The 25,721-nt window shown below is 48.1% G+C and overlaps 1 protein-coding gene across 2 annotated transcripts in view; it reads left to right on the top strand.

Annotated features, from left to right (window-relative positions):
- CFAP299 (cilia and flagella associated protein 299) overlaps positions 1–25,721 on the top strand; it is a 2,370,083-nt gene that overhangs the window by 2,217,637 nt on the left and 126,725 nt on the right. For both annotated transcript variants that reach the window (XM_069626159.1, XM_069626160.1), the window contains one exon: positions 1,185–1,314. In XM_069626159.1, the coding sequence (XP_069482260.1) occupies positions 1,185–1,314 (130 nt within the window). The remainder of the gene's footprint in view (positions 1–1,184; positions 1,315–25,721) is intronic.

The raw sequence follows: 25,721 nt of genomic DNA, 5'->3' as shown, positions 1-25,721 counted from the left end.
AGCACCACTCTCAGCAGTTGCCTTCTTTGTAGTAAGGCCTCCTGCCCAGGGTGGCCTTGATTTCTGCCAGTGCCGGACTGTCACCATGTCAGGACTGTGCTGTCAACAAAATGTGAAACTAATGTTGTGCAAGAAAGGAAGCGAAAGAAAACATGAGGGAGGCGGGGTGATTTTCAGAATGCCAGTTATTTGATTTCCTTTTGGGCAATTGAGGGAGTCACAAGAGGGAGACAGGGAAGGGGGGCAGGGGATTAAGCATTTATTGCTGTTGGGGTGCAGCAGGGGACAAGTCCTTAAAATTAAAGTGGGGGGGACTCATCAACAAATGCAATGGGATGTGACATCGCCAGAAATTAGAATATAAAGGTGAAATATGCACATTTCATTAAATTGAACAGGACGAATGGCATTTGCCTTTCATAAAATCAACACACACACAAAACCAAGAGAGGATAGTTTTTTCTAATGGTGTTTTTGAAAACTTTAAAAGGTGTGCATGTTTTAAACTCCGAATGTTTTCCCTAGAACTTGCATTACCGAAATGGGGTTCATCAGGTTATATAGTGAAGTGGTGAAGTGTCCAGCCTACAAATCTGCCGACTGCCGAGGACGGCTTTAATTCATAAATTCAAAGAAGACATTCAATGTTTCTCATTTTAGCTGCAGGGGACTGAGTCCACCCTCTGAATAAAGTGGGTGGACTGAGTCCCCCCGTGTGTACCCTCGACTTGAGCCCTGGGTGCAGGCAGGATGTTGAGAAAGGTGGCAGGATCCCAGGTCATACTCCCCCCCCCCCAAAGTTGTCTATGGTTCTCTCATGCCTCCCATCCCTCACCCTCTGCTGCTGCTCTGTGGGGACAGCACAGGGGCCTGTGTCTATCAGGCATCACCCAGAAACCCCCAGTGGAATATATCACAGGTGTTCATAGTTGCCTCGCTACAATTCTTTCATTGTTTTGATTTGTTGCCACTAGCAAGATGTCATGTTAGAGCCTCCCTCCCATTTGCACCGTCATCAGGTGCATCAGAGGATGTTGAGTTAGCTTAGTGGGCAGAGAGGGGGGGCTGGCTGATGTATTGGCGCGTGCAGACAGGAAGTTACCACGCCCTATGAGCAGTCAACCAGAGTTTTGTGATCTTGCTGCCATTTTTTAAACTAAGCTTTATCAATGCTTTATTCGCAGCTTTTACAACTGGGAAACCCATGTCTCCACTTCTAACGCAAGCCCAAATTACCAGGTGATTGCAGAGAACGCCTCAGGCTTACTCTTCAAAAACAAACGAGACCGGAAAATTATCAACGTCGACCCTAAGGTACAGTGTTTATTTAAAATATTGCTTTTTGCTACATCTAATTCTAAAGCCCCTTTGTTATAAGCTCCTAAATTGTGCACAATTCAGAAACTGTCTATATTTACAGTGTATTATCCCCAAGAAAACAATTTTATCATGGACTGGTTTGGTTTGTAATATTCAATTTTCCTGACTATTAATATTCGCAAGTGTACATTTATTATTTGGGTAATTTTCTAAGTAACTAAAAAACCTATTGTTTTATAGTTGAATGTGACTGTTGATTCACTATACTATGTACATACCTGCTATCAAATCTTTTATCTTGAAAACTTTTATAGTGAACGCGGTTTAAAACAAAATCCCCATTTTCCACCCCGAAAAAACCCATCCTGACCATTTCCAAAAATTATTTAACCTTTTACCCTACCCTAAATACATTCATTATAAAGGTTTTTCAATATAAAATATTCAATATATGGGCATTCAATATAAAGGATTCAATATAAACACTGTATACCTGCAAAATGTCTCACGCATTGGTCTTCTTACAAATGTTTGCCCCAATACTTGTGTATGCTGAGAGGACATATTTGGGTGACTGTTGTGATAGCTCAGAGGGTAACCAGATATTCCTTGTTTGGAACACGTCAGTTGGTTCTCTAAACGGGGGTGCATTGCCAGGTAGGCCTTGTATGCGACCTGGAAAATTGCACAGGCTGACTGAAACAGCAACATTCTTTTAAACTGGCTATATTGTGAGCAAGGAGATCCCCCAAAACCAGCAAGTAAATCAGATTGGGAAGGGAAATTAATTAACGAACAAGGCCGGCTGACCGTTATGTGGAAAGTTATTAGAATACTGGGCGTACTAAGGATATGTTATGTTGTGTTAAGTTGATTTATACTGCGCACCACTGCCATTTTCATGGTCTCCAGGCCCTCATGTGGCTCTGTAAGGAAAAGTGGGAAGGGTTAGCTTGTGAGGGAGACAGAGATAGGATAGATGCTGTGCACATCTGTTGATGTGTGCGAACCAGGCGCAACTGACGTTTGTGCATGTGAGCTTTCTAGATATGCTTTGTTTTGTGCACTGTGCTTGTTGTGTCCAGAAAGGCGGCATCCAGTGTTTGACTTGTTTGTTGTGTGAGGTGTTTGGGTTCTAACTTGGTTAGAGTGATGTGCGTTTGCATGTTTTGATGGATCATTTCACTAGCCCTCTGGGCGTGTGAGTGTGGGTTGTGTGGGAGAGAAGAGGTGGTTAGTCTAGTCTATCACATGTAGACCAGAACAACATTTGAACGCAACAGAACCAAGTAGGGTAACTTTGGGTTCTCCTGCAAAAGGGCCAATTCATATCGAAGGAAAGCACCCAGAGATGTTAACAGAAACTCTAGAACCCCAGAATAATGACAATTTTACCAATGTGGTGGTAAGCAAAGGGCTAGTCTTGACTAAAGATGGCCCCTTAAGGGCTATGGCTATAGCAATGATACCCGATACAGAAGACCAGATCAGGTTTTATTGATATTACCACCCCAGGTTTTCAATCCGAAAAAATTGGGGTGCCAACAGCATTGTATTTTGTTTGAATAAGTGGAACATGCTTGCTTCGTCCCATTCATTCAAATGGAGCGGAGGGCCACCAAAGGAAAAAGATAAGTGGGGTCGGGGGATGGGGAGGGTTAGGGACCGAAGACAGACTGATGGGCAGGGTGGGGGAAAGATGGCAGGTAGGTGTGAGCAGACTTCAGGTTGCTCAGAATGCAGTGGGTGTTAATTTTAATTGTAATTTTAGTCATCATTTATATAGTGCTTTTTCTCATTAATTCAGTCTCTATGTGCTTGTGGTGGGAACGCCCTTGTGGACCTCAGCCCAGAGTATGGGAAATTCTCTTAGAGGTAAGGAATTAAGTGAGCTTGCCGGGCTCCTGTAAGCAAACCAAGAGGTCAGGCATGTGGGTGGTTGCTGAGGGAAATAATAAAGAACGCATCATTGAAATTCTGGCTTGCCCAGATGGGAAAACTTCCAATTCCAGTCCTGCTATTTTCCCTTTCATAATGGGAAAGTGTGATACCAGTTGCTATGCAATACAATGGACTGTTAATGATGGTGGAGGGCGCTACTTGTTGTTGTAAGTTGTGAAGTTATTGCAGCCACAATCTGTTAACTGTTCTCTGTTCTCTCATAAAAAAATAGCAGGGTTGAATGATGAGATGGGGAGGGAGAATGTATGGCCTTCACAGGCGAGGTCTTTGCCTGCTGTTCCCAGGACACATGGCCGTTGGAGTGACTGACAGGTTTTGGGATACTGCATATCATATGCCAGTGGAAAGATCAAAGAAAGGAAGGAATAAGGGTGTATTTGTAATATGGCTAGCACCTGGTGGGGGGCGTGGTGGCATCCCAGCCAATCAGGAGGCTCGGAACGGGATCTTTTCATCATGGTAAAGACCTGACTCAGAGTCTCCTCCAAAGCGGGAGGTCGCCATCTTCTCTGACCCGAGTGAGGATAAGTATGCCCCTGTCCCTGTGCTCTCCTTCCCGTCCTTCCCCCGCCCCCAGAACCCAATTTCCACATCCATCACCCAGCCCACCCCACCTACCTTGCGCTCCACTGTCCCTTTCCACATTGCTCTTCAGTAGAGAGTAAGTGCCAATTGGGAAGCACCGGAGTCAAGTCCGGCAGTGAATAAGAACCTGACAAAAAATACCGTCCATCAAGTAGCGACCCCAGCTACTTATCAAAACACCCTACACCAGAAAGTCTAGTGGTGAAGGCGGCAACAGCGACCTCAAAAAAGGCAGCTATCCAACCATCCCACCGGCTAGGGATGACAAAAGGGTAGATGCTTGGTCCAGAAAGGAATTTTCCGCTGGGAGCATGGCTCTTAAATCAGCCAACTCCACATGTGCCTTGGCAAAGTTTTCATACACTCTATTGGACTGCATTTCTATGGCGGTTGAGCATATTCCCGAAGGAGAGGAAAGAGACGGTTTTTTAGCCATTGTTTCTTAGCCATTGTTAAGGATGGCAAGGAAGCCATGTGCTAGTCTCTTCAGTCAGGTCTGTATTCTGCTGACAGCATCTGCAGAGCTATGGCGGCAAGCACCGTAATTTGCAGATTTGCGTGGTTAAGGAAGTCTTGATTTGCACCGGATGTGCAGCCTAGGCTCCTTAACATGCCTTTTGATGGGTCTCACCTTTTTGGCAGCAAGGCTGACGAAGGCCATGAGAAGCTGCAGACCTCGAATGCATCAGCCAAATCTTTAGGTGCCGCTATTAGACAGCCTCATCCTTTTCACCCCAGTGGACCATCTTGGAGGGGTAGATCCTTTCACTAATACTCCTCAGTGGAAGAGTGAGAGGAATGGCTGGTCAAAGAGGTCAAAGAAGATTCTCTCGTGGACAAGGGAGAGGTGCAAAGCCCGCTCAAGCTGGGGCATCTTTACCAACAGCCACTGCTTCAGTCACCTCAAAACCTCTCTGAGGTCTTGAGTCATGACACCCCACTGGGAGACAGACTGTCTCAGCATCTGAAAGAATGGGGAGACATTACTTCGGATGCTTGGGTTTCTAAACCATAGCCCAAGTTTACTGCCTTCCCCTTATTCAGAGACCTCAGAACCATTCAACGGGCAGCCATTCTTTGAAGGTTCCAGATCTGTTCCTTGTGCAGGAAATGTTGACCCTTCTAGAGAAAGGTGCTACAGAGCCGGTACCTGTAGCTGAGAGGAACAAAGGATGTTATTCTCTATATTTTGTGATCCCTAAGAAGGACGAAGGACTGAGACCCATCTTGGACTTGTGATACTTGAACAAGTTCCTCAGGAAGGACAAGTTCAAGATGGTCACACTTTCTCAGATCCTTCAGACCCTCCAACTCCAGGATTGGATGGTGTCATTGGACCTTCAGGATGCTTATTTTCATGTGCCAATCCATCTTAAGCACAGAATGTACCTGAGGTTTGCCGTTGGCGGTTCTCATTATCATTTTGGAGTTCTGCCATTCGGGCTGACCTTCCGCCCGAGCATTTGCACCAAACTGATGGCTGTGGTGGCAGCGAGTCTCAGGAAAGAGGGATTTGTGTCCACCCCTACCTGGACGATTGGCTAATGAGGCCACGTTCTACCAAATAAATGAGTCCTGGATCATCTCAATGTCACCTGCCACTCTCTTCTCAAACTGGGCTTCTCCCTCAATTCTGATACCATCCCAAAAGCTCCAGTTCATTGGAGCTGTACTGGGTACATCCTTGGGAAAGAGCTTGCCACCCGAGGTGAGGGCTCAAGACATTCTGCAGATGGTCTCCAAGTTTCAGAGTGCCCAGAGTCTCCTTGCCTTTGACTTTCTGAGGTTGCTCAGCCTCGTTGCATCCTGCATTTTTCTGGTGCCAGAGGCTCGTCTGAGAATGAGATCCCTTCAATGGGCTCTCAGGACACAATGGTCTCAGTTCCCGGGGCAACATGTCAGACCTATTTCAGGTTCCAAGCAGGGTCACACAGGATCTTCTGTGGTGGACCTGCAAGGACAATATCCTGAAGGGAGACCTTTTTGGCAAACATGGCCGGAGATAACAGTAGTGACGGACGCCTCACTCAAGGGGTGGGGAGCCCAAGCCAACGATATGACAATCAACGATTGTTGGTCTCCATCGGAGTCCAAACTACACATCAATCTTTTGGAGCTGAGGGCAATCGGACTTGCTGTCATGCCGCCGGTTCCTGGCTGCCGCTGGAGGCTATGGAGCGCTTGGCGCTGGCTGCGCCATTAGGTTGTACCAGGTTTCTCGTCCTACTTCCTGGTTTTCCGCTCTAGTCTTTTGTTCTGTCGCTCTGTTGTTTCCTATGTAAGCCCCGCCCCCTTCCGGGTTCGGCGCGTTGCAACTTTGTCAGTTTATGCCTTGTTGCTTTCTCCTTTGCTCTCGCTTTGCTTCTCTCCTGTTTTCGCTCCCCTTACCTCGTTTCTTTTCCCCCGTTTCCATTTCCTCTCCTTTTTCCCTCTGCGGCGATCCTTTTGCCGTCGTGCTTACCTTCCCTCGCTGACTCCCGCTGCAGTTTTGTTCTCCTGCGTTTGCTTCCTCGCCAGTTGCTGGATTTTTCTCACTCAACGCGAACTCTCTTACCTGCTGGAGCCGGATCTGTTGCTCCTTGCCTCACGGAACACCCTTCCAGCTGTTCAGCTTCGGACTGTGGTACGTACCAGCTGCGGGCTATCAAGAATCCACCGATACAACCTCCCGGACCAGCCAAGTCATCGCATTAGTCTACCGACGCAAAGAGGGTTTTTTGAGCCGATGCTTTTTCCCTCTTCCCACTGGTCCCTGCGGGAAGGAAGCCTACTGCTTCCCTGCTTGGCAGGGAATCAGGGTGGCTTCTCACCGCGGACGACCGTATCTCTTCTCAAGAAAAAAGTCAAAGAAGAAGTCTACCCGGCAAGTCACCTCTTCTGAGGATTCAGGTGAGGAGGAAGGGGAGGTGGATGTTGAGTTCGCTGACAAACCTCACATCACTACTGAGCCTGATACTTGCGCTGGAGGCATTTCACCCCTCTGGAAATAATCTCCTGATAATGGCATACAACACAGAGGCCATGTGCTACCTCAACAAGAGAGGGGGTGTAGGGTCACTACCCCTGTGCAGAGAGGCAGTGCAGCTCTGGTACAGGGCTATTCCAGAAGGAATCTCCCTATAGGATGTTCACCTAGCGCGAGAGGAGAACACAGCGGCAGGTGCTCTGAGCAGGCAGAGCACAATCTCCCACGAGTGGGAACTAGCTCAGGAAGTCCTTCAAGAGATCTTCACCCCAGTCTCGGGAGGATAGCTCAGGGGCAACATGCTCGCCTTGGAAGCAAGACGACACAAAACAACACAGGTTCGATCCCAGGTCCGCGCTTAGAAACCTCCGGGTATTAAGCGTGTTATAAATAACCTATCATATCATATCATATCTTTGGGGAACCCCTCAAGTGGACTTGTTCATGACCAATGTCAACCGGAAGTGCAAGCTGTACTGCTCCAGGGAATTCCCCCCCAAGAGGAGCTCTAGAAGACGCGTTTGTGGTGGATTGGGGGTTTGCGCTCCTGTGCGCGTTTCCTCCAGTCCCTGTCATTTCTCACATGATCAGGAGGTTGAGAAAGTTCCGGAAACACATGATCCTAATTGCCCCGGATTGGACCAGGAGGATTTGGTACCCGGACCTTCTGGACATGTCCATCTGCCATCCAATACATCTTCCACAAAGAGAGGACCCTCTCTCAAGAGAGAGAAGGGTTGGGTTCTCCATCAAGAGGTCAAGACTCTCAGTTTTCACGCATGGTTTCTGAGAGGCTGAGATACAAGGATTGGAACCTCTGCGGTGAAGTATTGGAGATTTTGCTTTCGGCCAGAAGGCCAGCAACAAAGTCTTTGTACTGCTGCCATTGTAACAAATCCCAGGGGGAAAGCTCAGCAGCAACGCGCTCGCCTTGGAAGCAAGATGACACGGTGCAACGCAGGTTCGATCCCTGGGTCCGCGTTTAGAAACCTCTGTGTATTAAGCAGCTGGTGCAGGGACAAGAATGTGGACCCCTTGCTTTGCAAAACACCAGAGGTATTATCCTTTCTACTGTACCTAGCCAATCTGGGGCTCCAGGTTGGGACCATTAAAGGTTATTTGGCAGTGATATGCATCTTCAAGCACTCGTCTGAGGAAACCTCATATTTTAAGGTACCTTTGGTGATGCAATTTCTGAAGAGGCTCACTATTGTGTTCCCCCCATCTCCCTTTCAGGTTCTCGTTTGGGTCCTCAACTGGTGCTAACATTTCTTATGTGTTCACCATTTGAACCTCTACATTCATGTCCATTAAGTTTACTAACTTTCAAGACCATCTTGTTGGTAGCACTAACTTCAGCCCGTAGAGTGTGCGAGTTGCAGGCACTATCCTCAAAAGCCCATCACAAGGTCAAGGTCGTCCTGAGGGTTAAGGCTTCATTTTTACCAAAGGTCATTTCAGACTTTCATTTAGGACAAAATATTGTGTTGCCCACTTTCTACAGTCCACCTCATCCTGGCAAGGAGGAGGAGAGGTTGCACAGTCTTAATAGAAGTGGGGCTCTGAGCTTCTACATTTCAAGGTTATCAAAACTTTGTCCAGACGACCAACTATTTATAGTTTATACGGGTCATAGACTGGGTCAGGCTGTGACAAAACAAACCTTATCCAGGTGGATTATTCTAGCAATATCAGAATGCTACAGGCTGGCGGGCAAGGATTCTCTAGAAGGCTTGAGGGCCCATTCCACTAGGGGCATGGCTACCTCCTCTGCTTTGCAAAGAGGTGTTCCTATTGAAAACATTTGTGAGGCAGCTACGTGGTCCACAATAAACACTTTCACTAAGCATTACTGCCTTGATTCTACCCTAAGCCAGGAGGGAAGCTTTGGAAAAGCTGTTCATGGAAACCTTTAATAAAATTCTTACTCCCTCCACCAAAAGTAACACTGCTTTGGGAGCCTATCAAAGATGAGGAATACGTGGGAGGACACAATCCATTCGAAGAACAAGTTCAATACAGCGCCTCCTTACCTCACACAAAGAATCACCAAAGCCCACTCCTCTAGGCCCACCAGGACTCCATACATGGACAGACTTCTCGTGCCTAAAGTGAGGAGATGCAAAGCTGGAGGCTCCAGCTTCCCCTATCGTGCCGCCAAACTCTGGAATTACCCCCCACTCCTCTCCCTGAGGGCTGAGAAATCCTATTAGATCTTTCTTGAAGCCCTCAACACTCAGCTCTTTGCCTAAACCGCCCCCTCTGCCCATCTCGCCTGCAAAGTTACCCTCCCCCATCCACACTACAGCACGCACAGCGTGACCAATATGTACAAGAATCCTTTGTCTCATTATATCTGTAATATTACCTCTGCTCATTCTTGTCTATGATATAATTACTCAAATTAATTACTAAGTTTGTCTCCTTGACCTGTACCTGAAACAGCAATTCAATGCCTCCGGGTTGTATGTGCTCTTTACAAATGAAATAAATAAATTAATAAGTTACTTACCCCTGGTTACGTTCTTTCGACTCGATGTTCCTCTCATGTATTCTTCATTGCCCTCCCAGCATACCTCTCAGTCGAATTTCCCATGCTACTACAGCTTTCGCTCCTTCAAAGCCTAGTACAGTCAAGCCCGTTTTGATGAGGGTATTTCTACGTGAGAATGAAAAACAGAACTGAAGCCAATGGGCGCTGCACATGTTATTTATGCCTTCAATGATATCATCCTCGAGACGGAGGCTCTCGAGGGACATCGAGTTGACTGCATCGACGCACAGTGCCCTCTGCTGAAAAAAGAATTCTGAAGCAGCTGAAGCTGGATATTGAATATCAAAGGCGAGGAATACGTGAGAGGAACATTAAGTCGAAAGAACATTACTGGGGGTAAGTAACTTGTTTGTCTATGACATCAGAATTTAAAGGACATTTATAACAGCAGACTCAATTGGACCTTTAACAGGCTTGCTATGGACTAATGTTCTGTAGCATTTTGCCAATTGAAAGGGGGGACACTCTCTCCTTACTTCATTCATCTTTGGACACTGCTCGAAGAAGGAGTCACTGAAATCTGATTGGTAGTACAGTTTACTCCAAAATCCTTTGCCAAAGCGGTGATGACATGGAGCTTTATGCAAGAATAATTCTCTTTTCCTGAACCATCATAAGTGGGATGACCAACTGGCTGGACACATCTTACTGCAACTAAGACACTGGTACCCATGACCTGCCATGAGAGGAAACCTGCAAGGGCTCTCTACAAACCTTCCAGGTTGGGGAGAACAGAAGAAAGAACTCACTTTGCCAGTGAGGTACTGTACTGTGCCTCACGGCAACCACAGAACCAAGAAAGCAACACCTGGCTCTCCCTACATCTCAAATATCGCTTTTATGTCGGTTTGGCCAACTTTCAACACCATTAAAGCTGCTACAAGGGAAACACCTGAATTGTCACTCACTTTGATTTCATATGTATATGCGAGTTTCACTTGATTCTGATGCTGATGCTCTGCTGCCTTTGCATCTGAGACACACCAAGTATTTTAGCATTTCCCGCTCAGCTCCACTTGTCTGTTTACCAGCTTCTTGAAGCTCCAAGCCATCGCCACTGCAGTACCAAGACACTGGGCCTCATTCCGAGTCCGGCGGTAAGTAACACTAATTACCGCCATGGCGTAAATACCATGTACAATGTGGTTGGAAGGCGCTATTTCCACCATATTCCGACTTCGCGTGCACGAGTATTCCGCCATGGCGGTAAACTCCCTTGCGCATAGCGCAAAAGGTCCCGTCAAACCCCTTACCGCCATAAACCTAGACGTATTTAACACCATCGCCTTCGATGGAATCCGTAATTAGCGGAGACCGTAATTTACGCTAACCGTAAATTACGGCCACCGTTAAATACCGGAAACGGAAATAACGTCATCGCACAGGAACGGGAAGCATCACGGCGGCCATATTTAAAATCACAATCCATTGCAATCCTCTCCATACAGGACATACAGGACTCCATACAGGACTCAGATCGACCAAATATACTACAGAGAACAGCATCATGCCTAAAGTTCTGAAAAAGGGCGCTGCGCGCATCCGAAAAGAAAAATTCACCCAGGATGAGTTACAGGTCCTGGTCGACACTCTGCATGAACATGCAGATATCGTATTCTGCAGCGACATGCATAGGCCCACCATCCTCAGAAAGAAGGAGATATGGGAGTTGGTCGCACAGAGGGTGAGCGCCGTTGGGAACACCCCACGCAGCACAACGCATTGCCGCAAACGCTGGGATGACCTCCATCTCAGGGTGCGGGCCATCCTGTCAGCAAACCGTCAGCAGGCCCTGGAGACAGGAGGAGGCCCAGGCTCACCCATTAAAATGATGCCCTGGGAGGAAACATGTGCGGAGATGATGGGCACAGAAGCCATCGAAGGTGTTGGCGAAATGGATTGCCGTGATCCCTCATCCACTGATGCAGGTGAGTGTCATGAGTCCAAACAGTACATGCATCCCTAATGTAATTCTCCGCAAAGGGCCGGCCAAAGAGTCACATCATGTTTGCTTCGTAGACCACCCCCCGCCCCTGCAACCATGTCGTAACAAGTGGGACCCAGGATGATGTCAGGTGCAAGACTGACACCCATATTGGCCATGCCACACAGAACGCTGGTCAATGTCACTCACCACAGTACTCCGCCAACATGATTGACCCCGCCAACAGTATGCTTTTACCATCCAAGCCAAGTTCACTCACCGACCTAAAGATCACCAAGACGCTGCTCTCCCAATGTGTTACCATAGGCTTGAAGTCATGATGACCCCCAGATCATTGATCATGCTGTCTCTCTCTTGCCCCCCACAGGTAGCGGTCATGAAAGTGAGGAGCAGGAAGGCTCCCGGCCAAGTACCTCCCGGGACAGGGGCAGGGTACAGCGCATACCTGCTGGCAGATATAAGGCCCAAACTACACCACCTGCTCCAGCAACCCCCATGGAGGGTACACAACCCCCACCCGCGCACCTGGACATGGCTGCAGTTCCGCCGGAAACATGCCCCACGCTGCACCCTGAGGAATCCAGCATGTCAGGGGAGAATGCTGCCATGTGCCTCCTTAGTGTGCCAGACAGCCCCACATCCTATTCCGTGGTCAACGTCGAGGAGACCAATGTCTACAGCCCTGAGTCACCATCGTACAGCCAGGTTGCACACAGCGACTCCGGGTCGAGTGATGGCCCAGGTCTCACAGGCGAAGGGGTAACACCTGTCTCACATCAGCCCACTTCCCCTGCCGAAACACCTGAGAGGCCTGCAGGCCCAATACCAAGCCTGCCAACCACATCCCCCACATTGGCCGCAGAAGCTGTGCACTCCCAGAACCTCACGGCCATGATAGAGGAGTTTCTCCGGGACAACCGGGAATCAGGGTTGGTGCATCACAATGACCTGCAGGCTCTGGGCGAGGTCATCACTACATCCACAAACCGGCTCTGTGAGGTGCTCGGCAGGATTGCTGATGCCCTGGAGGCAGCAACCCCCAGACCTCAGCCCCAGCAGGAGGAACCACCCTCCCAGTGCTCCTCCACGCAGACCAGCCCGGTCCGCAGGTCACAACGCACAATGCGAAAATGATACCCCAGGCTCGGGGAGTGCCCATTGACTATGAGCCACACACATGTGGCCTATGTAGTATTGATGGGACCATTGTGGGGCTGTTGTGGGGGGAGGGTGAGGGGGGTGAGGGTGTGCGTGGGAGTTGGGGGGGGAGAGGGAGGGGGGTGAGGGTGTGCGTGGGAGTTGGGGGGGAGGGGGGTGAGGGTGTGCGTGGGAGTTGGGGGGGAGGGGGTGAGGGTGGAGGATTATTTGTACACGTTTTCACATGATTGTACAATGCACAGTTTGGTGTATCCTGGAAAACAGAGTGGACATTGATCATTGTGCATGTGTCTTTTAATGTCTCACAGTGCATGTAGTACATGTATCCCCACACCCAGTGCCCAATGTCCTGTCATCCTCACCCCCTCAGCTGACTTGTGACTCAGAAATATTGGTCAATCAATGCTTGTCGCACGTGACGTCCCTCCTGTGCATCGGCCCCATGATGCTGTCCGGCCATTCCTTCCTCCTCCTCCTCCTCCTCCTCATCTGGTGGTAGCAGACCCACGTCAGGGGGCAGTGGCACGTTCCGATGGATGCACATGTTGTGCAGCATTGCACATGCCATGGTGATCTTGGCCACCTTCTCGTGGCTGTAGATGAGGGACCCACCGGACCGGCTGAGGCAACGAAATCGTGCCTTCAAAAGGCCGAAGGTCTGCTCTATCACCACCCGTGTACGGGTATGAGATCTATTGTAGTCCTCCTCGTGCCTGTTTTGTGGGTTGCGAACGGGGTCATGAGCCACGGCTTCAATGGGTAGCCAGCATCACCTGCATGAGAGTGGAATGAAGGTAAGTGTTCGTGCAATCATGGTGGAGAACTGTGCTAATCTGACATTGCAGCAGGTGTTCACTGGCCATGCACACATGTCCCAGGATACAGTCACCCCATTACATCGTACAATGGCGTTGACTGTCCCACCCGTATGCATCTCTCTACCCCACCCTTTACCACCCGGGTGGAGTATGCTGACAGCCTACTCACAGCCCCAATGGACTGCCATGGCCCATTCCGGTTACTCACCAAGCAGCCAGGTACGTCGTTCAGCATGTCGCTCCATGTAGCGTGGTAGTGTAGAGTTCCGCAGGACCAAGGAGTCATGAGTTGATCCGGGGTATCGGGCATTGCATTGTGTGATGGCTTTACTGGCATTACGCACCATCTGGACGCTGATGGAGTGATATTGCTTGCGGTTGCGATACGGCACCTCCATGGCATGGGCAACCACCAATTCTACGTGGGTGCAGTCGATGGCACCTATGCAATTTGGCATGCCTGCAAGTGCATGGAAGGCAGCTTTGGTATCATATGTCTCCTGGGGAGACCGGGGGAGGCATATGTAGTCCCTTCTGTGCTTGAGGAGGGCATCGAGCACTTGGTTGAGTATCCGGGAAAATATGGGCTGTGAAATGCCATGCATGTGCCCCACTGTATGCTGGTAGGTCCCTGCGGCAAGGAAGTGGAGCACAGACACTACCTTTAGTAGAGTGGGGATGGCAGTGCTGATTTCTATTAGGCTCACTATGTCGTTATGTATCAGGGCCACTATGGTGGTTATGGTGTCCCGGTCAAGCCGGTACAGGGTGTGTATCTGCTCTGGTGTGAGGTTGAAGGGGGTGGGTCTGATGCGTGGAATTGGGGGCTGACGGCGTGGTAAATGTGGCTGCACCGGTAGGGCATGCTGGGCCTGTCTCTGCCTCCTTCTCCTCCTGTGTATCGTCTGTGGTGGGGGCTGTGGTTGCTGTGGTTGCTGTTGTTGATGTTGTCGTAGTTGCTGCCTTGCAAGCAGGGCCTCCAGCTCCATGAATGCTGCGAGAATTGGTATCATCTTGGTGTGGGAGGGGGTGTGGTGTGTGGGTGTGCTCCTTTTGTGCTGTGCCTGACTCTATGGACTCCACCTGTGCTGATTGGGTGCACCTGTTCCTCTTTCTGGCACTGTTCAGGGTTGTTAACACCTTCTCTGCGATGCCGGTAATTACGCCATGGCGTTAAGGTACTTTGCGCCCTTGTGGAGCCTGTTTTTACCGTGTCCGCTTTACTTGGGATCAGCACTGGTTAACGCCTTAGCGTTATTTCCGACGTGGTGTCTCGGGCGCGCGACACTGGTCTGCTATTTACGCCGTCGTACTTTACGGCGGCGGTAATTACGGTGTGATGGGTCGGAATAGTCCACGGCGGAAAAGGATGGCGGTATTACTTTACCGCCATCGTTTTTCCATTAGCGCCGGACTCGGAATGAGGCCCACTGTGTTGAGCCAATCAAGATTGCTCGCCGCAAAAGGCAATTCTCTGCTTCTTTGCACCTGAGGTTTCCGAGTCTTCCAGCACCACCGACCTGACACCACCTGCCATTCCCAGCATCTTTGACCTGCAAGCCATTGCCACTGCTGACAGCTATCGCCGATTATCCCTGACTTGACCTCACCTCGCCATCGAAGGCACCCAGATGCCTGGTTTGAAGCAAAAGCGTGGTTTGACACTGTTGAATCCTGAAAAACAAGCCCTAAAGGTAGTTGAAGTCCCTGCCCCTGTGATCCACATTAAAAGACCCTAGTGACTTTTAAGCCCCCTCTTGACCTTTTTGAAAGACGTATTCATTATAATTATAACTTTGACATTTGTTGCTGAGATCTTTGCCTGAGCACCCCTGGCTACAAACCCAGAGAACCCATTTAATGTCTGCTTTCTCTGTGTTTTCCCTTACATGGATGGGCCACTAGTGTTTTAGTTAGTTGTGTACATTTTTGTTAGTTTAATTATAGATATTATTTTAATAGAACCTTGGTTGGACATTCTTTTATGTTGGCACCACAATACTGTTATAGTTTGGATTGCTTCTGTACCAGCTTACACTCTTCCTGACAAGTATAGCCTTCCATCAGTCTGGACTACCCTAAACGGCAGAGGAGATCTACCTGTTGGGCTATGTCTGTTTCGCCTTTATGATTGGTGTCACTACTGTTTTTAGTAGCAGTGTGAGACAGACTCACATTTTAGCTTCTACTCATCCCTGTACTGCTGTAGAGCAGTAGTCATTGCATCACACACATTATCCCAGAATTCTGTAAAATAATGGGTGCCATTTGCAGCAGCAGGTTGAAATCCAGGTTAAGGCAGCATGTCCAATTTTGTCGAGAGATGGCCCAATGCCCAAGCTCTGGATGCTTCTCAACCATGGCCCAGTTTTCCTCTAACCCTATCAGTCACCTGTGAAGGGAGGTAATGGGCTGATCAGTGTCATCTAGCTCAGCTGGACTGAATCTACCCTAATTCCAGTTTTACAGGTGCATGTCTGGCTGTTATTTCTCTGCTCATAGTCTGGGAGTTCTAGAACTGGGGACCTGCTTTAGCCAGATATCCAGCCCTGGAAAGTGGTTTGGCAGACAGAGGCCTGCTGAATTTTCTGTGGTACCTGCACAGCCACAGAGATGACATGGGTCCCCTGTCAGTTATGCCATCTTGGGAGGATCCTACCTGAGAGGAGTTAACTTTCCTCTCACAAGACCGCCCAACCACAGGTAGTTCATTTAAAGGAGTCTGGTGTCTCTCTCCTGTCCTGTCGGTGCCCAGGCGGACTGGACTGAGCACACGGTTTCCATTTTTAAATACACACTGGGATTGTGAAAATTATCTAACAAGCTGTCAGATTTCCCACTCATATCTGAGTGACCAGCAGGTATGTCTGGATCCAAGTCCGGTAGGAAACTCCTGTGGCCTGGGCAAACAACCAACTACTATCTGTGCTATGCCTCAGAGTTCTTGGGCTCCTTGTCTTTGGAGAGGCTAGTGCTTTCACTCTGTGCCTGCTCTCCTTTTAGGAGGGGTTAAGGACATCCACACTAAATCTGCTCCTATGTCTGCCTCAACAGACTTACCAGAGTGGGACAGTCCCTCTGTACCTGGCAAAAGTCAACCTCACCTGGGGCTCCAGCTGAAGACACCTCTTCCAGTTCTGGCAGGCCCTTCAGGTCTAAAACGTCCCTATCCGCCATCTAAGGTGTATCTTCTATACCCATAAGCACCCCTCAGATCACTGAATCCTGTGTTATCTCCATAGTCACCTCAGTGGCAGCTGAGACCTCTATTGCAAGAATAGGAGCCTCAGGGGACTTTAGCCCTGGACTGGGAGTTACCAGTAAGACTGGTGTCTAGCACTCTTTAGCTGAGGAAGCCTGAGGACTTCGGCCCTCAAGTGCTTCTTCCTGTGCTGCTCTCAAAGCTCATGCTCTAGTGACTGCTTCGACTATGTCTGGGTCATTACCCAACAAACACCCTCCTGGAGTGGAGTCCTTGACAGCAACACAGTGCAGGGAGGTGTTTCCCCTCCAACTAAGCTCTACAATTGCCAAGGGATAGTATGTCAGACCGTCAAACCCACTTACCAGTTGGTTTGGTTCTGGGATGAACTCCCTTCCTTCACCCATTGTCACCTGACAGTAGTGATACTTGCAGCAATATCACAGAAAGCGGGAGATTTTTCCGCATGCATGGACACCCGGTCCAGAAATATCTGAATCGTGTCAGAAACTGGTGCCCCCTTAACAGACCTGGTACTGTTTCCACTCAGAATGAGGAAACTTTCAGACACTCCCTGACTTAGTGGTACTTCATCTGCTAGGATGCCCATATTGACTATGGTCTCCGCTTCCAGCAGTCTGACATTTACCATTGCCTGCTTGGGTCTCCCCTTGCAAGCTGGATCTCCCTTTCTATGTGTCATCTTCACACACAGAAAGCAACTTCTGGATGCTAAGCGTGCAGGTGCTTCATTGTTAGAGGGGCCCACACTGTTCTTTTCTGTGGGGGCTGACCAACCATGGCACTGGGATTTTCCTTCATGCTTTTGGGGGCCTTTCTTTAACGAAGGTTCAGAACCTCTGTCCTTTCCCTCCTTGTTTTTGTTATCGTTCCCTTTGTCATCTTATTCGGATGTATTAGCCAGTGCCTTTTTCAGGACTTGAGTACTCATATTCCCGTCACTAGCCTTTTTAAGCTCCCTAGGGTCTGTGATATTCTTATCCACTAAATGCTGGTGCAACTCGACCTCACCTTTTTTTAAGCATAGTCACACATGCAATCAAATTGAACAATCCCTTAATTGAGTCAAATCTGTTGCCTGTAACCCATACATTCAGATATTTTAGAGATTGATGTGCAAACTCTTCAAAGGTTCATACTCCTTTCTTTGTGGGCTCTCTAAAGCTCCTGAGGTACTGTTCGGGAGTCTTGTAGAATTTCCTGAGGATGTCAGCCTTCATTTTCTTATAAATGTGCCTCTCTCTGCCAACTAAATATTTACATCCGTCACAGCCGTCAGTAGACAGCTCATAATGGCTGCACCCCACAACTCTTCTTCCACAACCTGCATGCGGAAGGCGAGCTCCAGTCCCTCAAACCAATCAATGATGTCCTTCCCCATCTCATAAGGAGGGACTAAGTCCTTAGGGATGTGGCGCTTAGGTTTCCCTTGGGTGCCTTCCTTCCCCACTGCAAGTCCTCAAAGCGTCCCTTTGGTGCTCAATTTCCATTTCACACAGTAGCAGACAATCTCTTTTTGTCTCTCATCCTTTTGCTTCTGTTCCTCTGAAGCCACCTTCCTTTCTTCCAGAAAAAACTTATTTTCCTATAGGTCTGCTCCACAGTGGATCCCCTGTGACCTTACAAAGCTTGGGACCTTACAAAAGCATGGGATCTGACTGAGGCCTGGGACCGTTGGGACCTCTGAAAGACTACACTACCTGCTCTCTGGGCAGGATGGTATGAAGCGCTATCGCTGTTGCTCTCCCTATCCATGTCTAAGCCCGACAAAGAAATGGGAATTTGAGCTGGGGGCTCAGGACTTCTACAGCCCCCCCCATAGGAATCCTCTATCCACCTAGCTTCCACAAAAGCTTGGAGGCTCTTCAACAGTTCAGTCTTCATAACCATACTGCCAAGGAGCGTCCTCTAACCTGACATAGCTCCCACAGTTCACCTACTGACAAGGTGGCTGTAAAGCGTATGTCAGTTTCCACTGTGCAATTTAAACATGCCTAGGCAGCGATTCTAACATTAAATGCACACTCTTATGTTGGCTGACTAAGCTGCAGGCACAGTCTGTTCCAAATGCCAACCGCTGGTCATCAGTGTGTCCAATTGAGTTCTGCCCTGCAGGAGTGCAAGAATGGGTAGAGTCTAAATCGGCTAGTCAGCCCTTACACTTCTACAAACCAAGAGCCAACACAGTGAAACTGACAGAATTAAGAGATGTACCTCCTTTGCCTTTTGTGGTAACGTGGGCCATGGGAAGGCTGTACTCCCAAGAGGAGTGTAAATAGTAGCAACCCAAACAGGGAAGTAGAACAATCTAAAATAAAGGAATGTCCAATTAAGGTCCTGTAATATAAATATATAGCAAGATGCAGCACTCAGAGTAATGAATCAGAGGCGTAAGGCAAGTAATAACCAGAATGTTCTTTACAATTAATTCTTATTGGATGCAGAATGGACACAGGAGACCACACCTGTCTCTAGGGCCCAAAAATGGACCACTGTAGCAGTTAGCAGTCAATAGTAACCTTTTGTGGTTATTAGTGGTCCTTCAGCACCAAACCAGACATTTTGGCACTGTGTCAATGATTCAAAAGTCATAAGAGCGAACAAGACAGCAGTGGAGGGTCCTGGTTGTTTGACTGTGTTGAACTGTTCTTTAAACACGTCTCCAAGCATTTCAATGGCGAAAACACTAGGATCCCAACTGTCTTGGCTTTCAGGGTGCCGTGAGTCCCAATCCAGAGGCTCAGGGACAAAATGAATCCTTTTCTCGTGTTCCCAAACATGGAGAAGGCTGGCACACAACTACAGGGGTCCTTCCACACTGTGAGGTTCTGGGTACCTCTGTGGCTGGCAGAGAGACAGGTCTTGCTCCAGCAACAGCTCACTCCTCGGTTTGTTGTGATTCCCACTGCAGGGACTCAGGGACAAGATGGGCCCTTGTTCTCAGGCTCCCAAAGACAGGGGAGGCTGGCTCACAACTGCAGTGATCCTTCAACACAATGAGGTCCTGGGTACAGCTGTGACTGGCAGAGAAGTGGGTCTTTTGTTCCAGCAGCAGGTTATCCCCCAATGTTCCCAGGAATGGTTAAGGGACAGACCTTTCCTCTGCCTTGGACCACCGGCCTTGATCTTTCAGCTGGAATACTTTGGAAAGTACTGCTCTCTCAAAAGGGTCCAACAAAATCTTCTTCAATGGTTAAAGTTCAAAAGGTAATTCAAAGAGGTGGTGGGAATTCCCTTTTTATGTAAAGGCAAACGCCCCTAAGTGATTGGACTAAAACAAGCCTGCTCTACAGGTCCAATCACTGTTCTAGGAATAGGTGGAATTTGCCTACTGACATCATGCCGAAAATGCTTTGTGCTGCAGAAAGTTGAAGGGACAGGAATGAAAGATAGAGACAGAGAGGAACAAGACGGTGGAACCTTCCTCCAAATGTAAAGAGCTCCCTCTGTCTATCCTAACCCCACTCCCTCCCTTCTCAGTAGGACCAAAGGCCTTTAGATATGAAGCTCCCTGGCGTGAGGCCTACCCTTTTGTGAATGATTGTGCCCTTTAATTCCTGTTCCCAGGGAAGCTTCCTGTGAAGTGGCTGTCTATCTGAGGAAGGGTTAACTGCCCACACATAAGGAACAAAGAGTGGCAATCCACAAGGCTACATTTCTGCCAGCAGTGGCAAGGTCCAGCCTGTCTGGGGAGAATATGTATAATCCTTTCACAGCTGAGCTGAGCTCCCCGGGCTGACACATGTGTGACATCAAATTGATTTAGCTTGAATAACCATGGGAGATGCTGCCCACCATACCATAAACTCAGGTCTGACTTATATGTATAGCTTAACTTGCCACCAGAACAGTAGTCTTGTACTTATAAGAATACCCAGCGCTATGTTTCGCAGATGACGCAGTGCTGTTGCCTCAAGCATACCCTGTCTTGATTCACCACCAAATGCAACGAGATGGGCCTAGACCAGAACAAGAACAAAACTAAAATGATAGTCTTCAGGCCTAGGGTAGCTAAACATCTCAATCTACCATTGGAATAGACTCCGGGAACTACTGTCAGAAACGCCCTGGATTACACCCCTTTGCTGACCAATTTCTTGATACCAATATCAAAAACCCGCAACCTGGCAATTGCCCCCAACCACCGATATAACATCGACTTGGTGGAAAAAAGAAGGTCCCATCGACGCTTAAAAAAAGCCTACGCTAATAAACCCACCGCAGAAAATCTTAACCTGTGGAGGCTGGCTGTCTGTGAGTACAAGAGCTGGCTTAGACACTACCGGCACAAACTCTATCAACATGATGCAGAACAAATGCTGTCAGCCATCTGCGGAAACAAACCCAAAGAATTTTGGAACCTGATTAAGGGAACTCTCAATAAAACATCCGGAGACATCCAGAACAACGTAGGTGAGGCCAAGTGGATAACCCACTTCTCAAACCTGTTCGCACCGATAGTTGATAACAACTTTTCGTTGGGTTTTGGCACCAGAACAACAGTCCAAGACACTGGATCTTGGAATATCCCGGCTGATGAAGCATCGATCCTACTAAAAATAACTAAACTGAACAACTCGAGGGCCCCCGGCCCGGACGGCCTCTGCAACGCCGAGCTTAAGTCCCACCCAGAACTATGGGCTACGATAATGAGTAAGATCTTCAAAAACGGCAACCGACTCCAGGATATCCCTCCGTCTTGGCAAAGAGGCATTATAGTACCTATTTTCAAGAGGGGTCCCATAGACGACCCGGGTAATTATAGACCGATTGCCCTTTTGGACGTCATGGGTAAGGTGTATGCATCTCTGGCCCTGGACGTTTTTCAAAAATGGATTACGGACTCGGACCAAGCGGACCCTTTTCAAAACGGCTTCGTAAAAAACTCTGGAACATCAACCAACATCTTTTTAGTAAGCTCTCTGAAAGCCAGTGTATTGCAGGGAGGACCTCCCATTTACATGGCTTTTATTGACCTGGTCCAAGCCTTCGACCAGGTCAACAGACAACGATTATGGGCCAAATTGGAAAGCTTAGACTGTCCAAGCGACATCTTGGAACCCATAAAAGCCTTACATCACGGAACGTCAATACGGGTGCGACTAAGCGCCGAAGGCAGATTGTCAAGGGAAATACTTACATCAAAGGGCGTAAAGCAGGGATGCCCGCTAGCACCAGCCCTGTATAACGCATATATAGCGGACTACAAGAAATCGTCGGAACTGATTAGAAGTTTCCCCCCATCCTTAGGAGGCTCAAAAATCGAGAGACTACTCTATGCAGATGATATCATCCTCATGGATTTAACTCCGATAGGCCTGCAGCGCCAATTAGACAATTTAACACTCTATATGGCAGAAAACAACCTAAGACTGAATAAAGAAAAAACAAAAATTTTAATACTGGGAACAGCAGCTACAAGACGGAAAAAATTCACTTGGTATGGAGAGGGGAAGAAGCTGGAAACTGTTGAGGCATTTAAATACCTGGGCATTATGATCAGCAACGATAAGGAAGAACAAGCCATGCAGGAGGCCCTTTGGATAAAACTGAAGAAGCTTACGGCGCAGGCCAAAGCAGTGGACAGGAAGCACGGAAGATTTTCCATCATTCCCGTTATAAGATTTTACAAAGCTAAAGTCGTTCCTGTCCTGATTTATGGCATGGATGCAATGCCACTGATCCCGGACTCAATCTGGCCCAAACTTGAAGGTTTCTTCTGACGGGGTGTCCTAAACCTGGCCACCTCGACACCGATAACATTGATAAGAAGAGAATTGTGTTTATCCTCTCTCCGGGCCTTAAAGATGAGATCGACCATCATGCTATATCGCAAAGTCTTTGATTCCCCAAAAAATAGAGTTTTGGACCTTATTAGGAGAGAAACACACTACGGGAACAACACAATGTTGACCAAATGGGCCCAATACAACCTCTCCATTCTTCAAGAACTGAACCTCAATCTGGAAATATTAATACAAAACCCCAACCAGGTATCAAAGAAACTTCGTGAAGCTGACTGGATAAACACCCTGGAAGTCGCAAACAACTATTCGATGACAGCCAACTTACCCAGCACGCCGATGAAACTCGACGGGGTACGTGGATATCTACACAAGTTCCCAGACAAACGGCTAAGCAGAACTTTCTTAAGGTTCAGGCTAAACCAATTGAAAACTAACGAAGTCCTAGCGACCCGAAATCAATCCAGCTCAAACAACTGTCGGTTTTGTGAAACATTGGACACCGTGGAGACTACTAAACATCTGATCCTCGAATGCCCGGGCCTAACAGAGAACAGACACCGATTCTTGGCTGATCCTTTGAAGAATTATCGCACCCTCGATTTAGAAAATCTATGGGCCTTATTGGCTAGTGGTAACAACAGAAGATGCACCATCGGTCTCTCTCTGTTTTTGGAAAAACTGAACTTGTGAAATTGGCCTTTCTGTTAAAAGACCCCACTTGGAACTAAAAAAAAAAAATGAACAATTCAATAATCCATCATTGGTCGGATTCCCTTCCTTTTCTGTAAAAATTGTAATACAATTAAATCAAATAAAAAAAAAAAAAATTAAAAAAACGCAAACAGGTTACTACCTATGATTATCTGCGCATTTTCTTGTCTGAAAATGGCCTCTGGACGCACCAGCTAACCAAAGCTGCTGTGACTTTGGAAAAGTTCAGTGGCGGGATAAGAAGATTATCAGCCTTACATGGCGGGGGTGGGGCAGTGACTCCTGCACTCCAATTTTACAGGCTGCAAGCTTTGCCATCAGCTTTCCATGGAACAGAAATCTCAGGACACATGCGAGCTCAGACTCTTGGAGTTGTGGAGAGTACATTTTTGAAACATCTGCTAAAGCTCCCAGTGAGCACCCCTAATGCCACACCTCAAATGGAATGCGATCTCTACCTGGTCGACGACCTTGTCTGCGTAAAACCACTTTTCTACTGGACCGGGATCTGGATAGCACCGACAATATCCAGGTTTAGATATATATTGACACATATTCTGAGCCGGGAAGCGCGCTGCTCACTCCCCTGGTTCATACATATGAAATCCTAGCCGATCTATGGGAGCCCCTGCACGACATGAAAATTGGATCGAAAGTAATGGTAAAAAAAGCTGCCATCGGGGAAGCAAGATGGGCAACAGAAGATGCTTGTCTCAAGCATACAAGCGGACCATCTTACTTGAAAAGCAAACTTTTTGTTTGAACCCTACCTGGACTCCATCAGTCCAAGCTATGCACAAGCCTTTTACCATCAAATCAGACTCCCAATTCTGAGGGTTGCAAGCTTGGCCCAGCGAGGCTACCTGCCCTGTCTGTGGGGTTGAAAAAAAGACTTTGGTACATCTAATGTTGTTTTGTCAGGTTATACCGATTTGAGAGCCAGATACTTACTCCCTCTATTTGTACTGCCGAGCATCTGCCGTACAGAAACGGCTATGAACTATTGTAGAAAATCAGGAGATCTCAATGCAGCTCATTCTGCAGCCACATTTTTGCACAGGACTTGGCTGCGAAGGACCAAAATGGTAAAACCACTAAGCTCTCCCTCAGAAGACAAGTGGGACGAATCAACTTCCAGGGCACCAGTGGTCCAGGGATGAATATCGGTTTCTAAACCATCAATCAGCCCCACACCTATAGTACACCAGAAGGGATTTGAACAGCTTTGAAACACAAGAATAGTTTAAACCTCCTTGTCCAATTTTGGTAACGAGGGCGGAATGGCAGGCTTATCTCTGCAATGTCGTGGATCGTTGGTTAGTTGCAGCACAGCGAAAATACAATTATTAACCAATGATAAAAGGGACTGTAGAGTCAAGGTTGTATAAAAATATCTACTTTATTATTATTCAACAGACCGTTCTAGCACACTACGAAATACAACCCACCCTGTAAAGGAATGGAGAGGACAGACGATTTCAATTTTCAATAAAGAAAGGGGATGCACTCTGGATACTGACAGGAGGGTAGTCAGTAAAGTAGAATCACAATAGTTGAAGGATGCTTGGTTTCAACACAAAGGGAGCAACAGGTCATAAAATGTCACCAGGGTCCTTTGGAGAAGGACCAGGGGGACAGAACCATATTGTACCTTGTGCTTGTAGAAGTTCTTGGTGTTCGACAGTGTTGAGTCGGTTTCAGGGCGCTTTGCAGCTTCTGCGACAGAGTTCAAGATGGGAGACAGCTGCAGGTATCAGGCAGCAGGCAGTTCGGCGAGCAGGGCTGGACAGATGGCTGCAGGCTGGCCTACACAGTGGCTCAGGGTCAGGAATCGTCTCAGTGCTGGTTGGTGGGTCTGAAGCACTGGTCGAGGATCCTGGGATGGCATGAGCGACTGCGGCATAACAACAGTCAGTGGTACAGTCGGTTGCAGCACGAGGAGCTCGACTGTTTCGAAAAGTCCTTTAAGGCAGACACTGGTTGATGCTTGTTGATGCACTCCTCCTAGCTTCTTCATTGGGCTTGTGTCATCCTTTAAAGCGGACAGCCCAAGGCTGAGGAGAGTGTTGTAGGCAACAGCCTTTTTTTCTTGGTTTGGTTCAGAGACTCTCTTTCCCACCTAGGAAGCTTGCTTGCAGAACCTAGCAGGGCATGCTGTGTGCTGCCTGGGTACCGATTCTGGAGCTGCTGGAGGGTCCTCTGGATTCAGTATCTCCCTCTGTTCCCTAGGAGATGTTTAGGTGAGGGATCTTGCTTCGCTCTTTGGAAATGCTGCCTTCCTTCACATAAGGCAGACTGTACCTTCAGCCAGGGTCCAAATGAGTTATTCTTGTTACTCCTTGCAAAGTCTTCAGATGATCAGCCCAAATTAGGGGCTCGACCTTCTTTTAAAGCCAAATACGCCCCAGTGATTGGTGTAGGCTAAGCCTACTTTAATGAACCAAACCTGGGTCCCCAAAAACAATCTCCTGTATGCATGAGGTCATAACCAGAGTGCTTTGCAACAGAACAGGTAAAGGGGTGAAAGCATGTAATAGTAAGTCCTGCCCATCTTCCTGTCTGTTGTGGATCAAAGGTTCTCTCTAGTTAATGGAGCTCTCTGTGGTTCCTGATTAAAGCGGCAGGTCTCCCTTTAAGTTGCGGCGAGAACCGACTTTCTGTCTCCATCAATCCACATACATTTACCTTCTGAATGGCGTCCCCCTGCAGGGGTTGCCTACTATAAACACATAG

This window comes from Ambystoma mexicanum, chromosome 6p, assembly GCF_040938575.1.
Source record: "Ambystoma mexicanum isolate Mex_15411 chromosome 6p, UKY_AmexF1_1, whole genome shotgun sequence".
Lineage (NCBI taxonomy): Eukaryota > Metazoa > Chordata > Amphibia > Caudata > Ambystomatidae > Ambystoma > Ambystoma mexicanum.
This window is presented reverse-complemented; position numbering and strand designations above follow the sequence as displayed.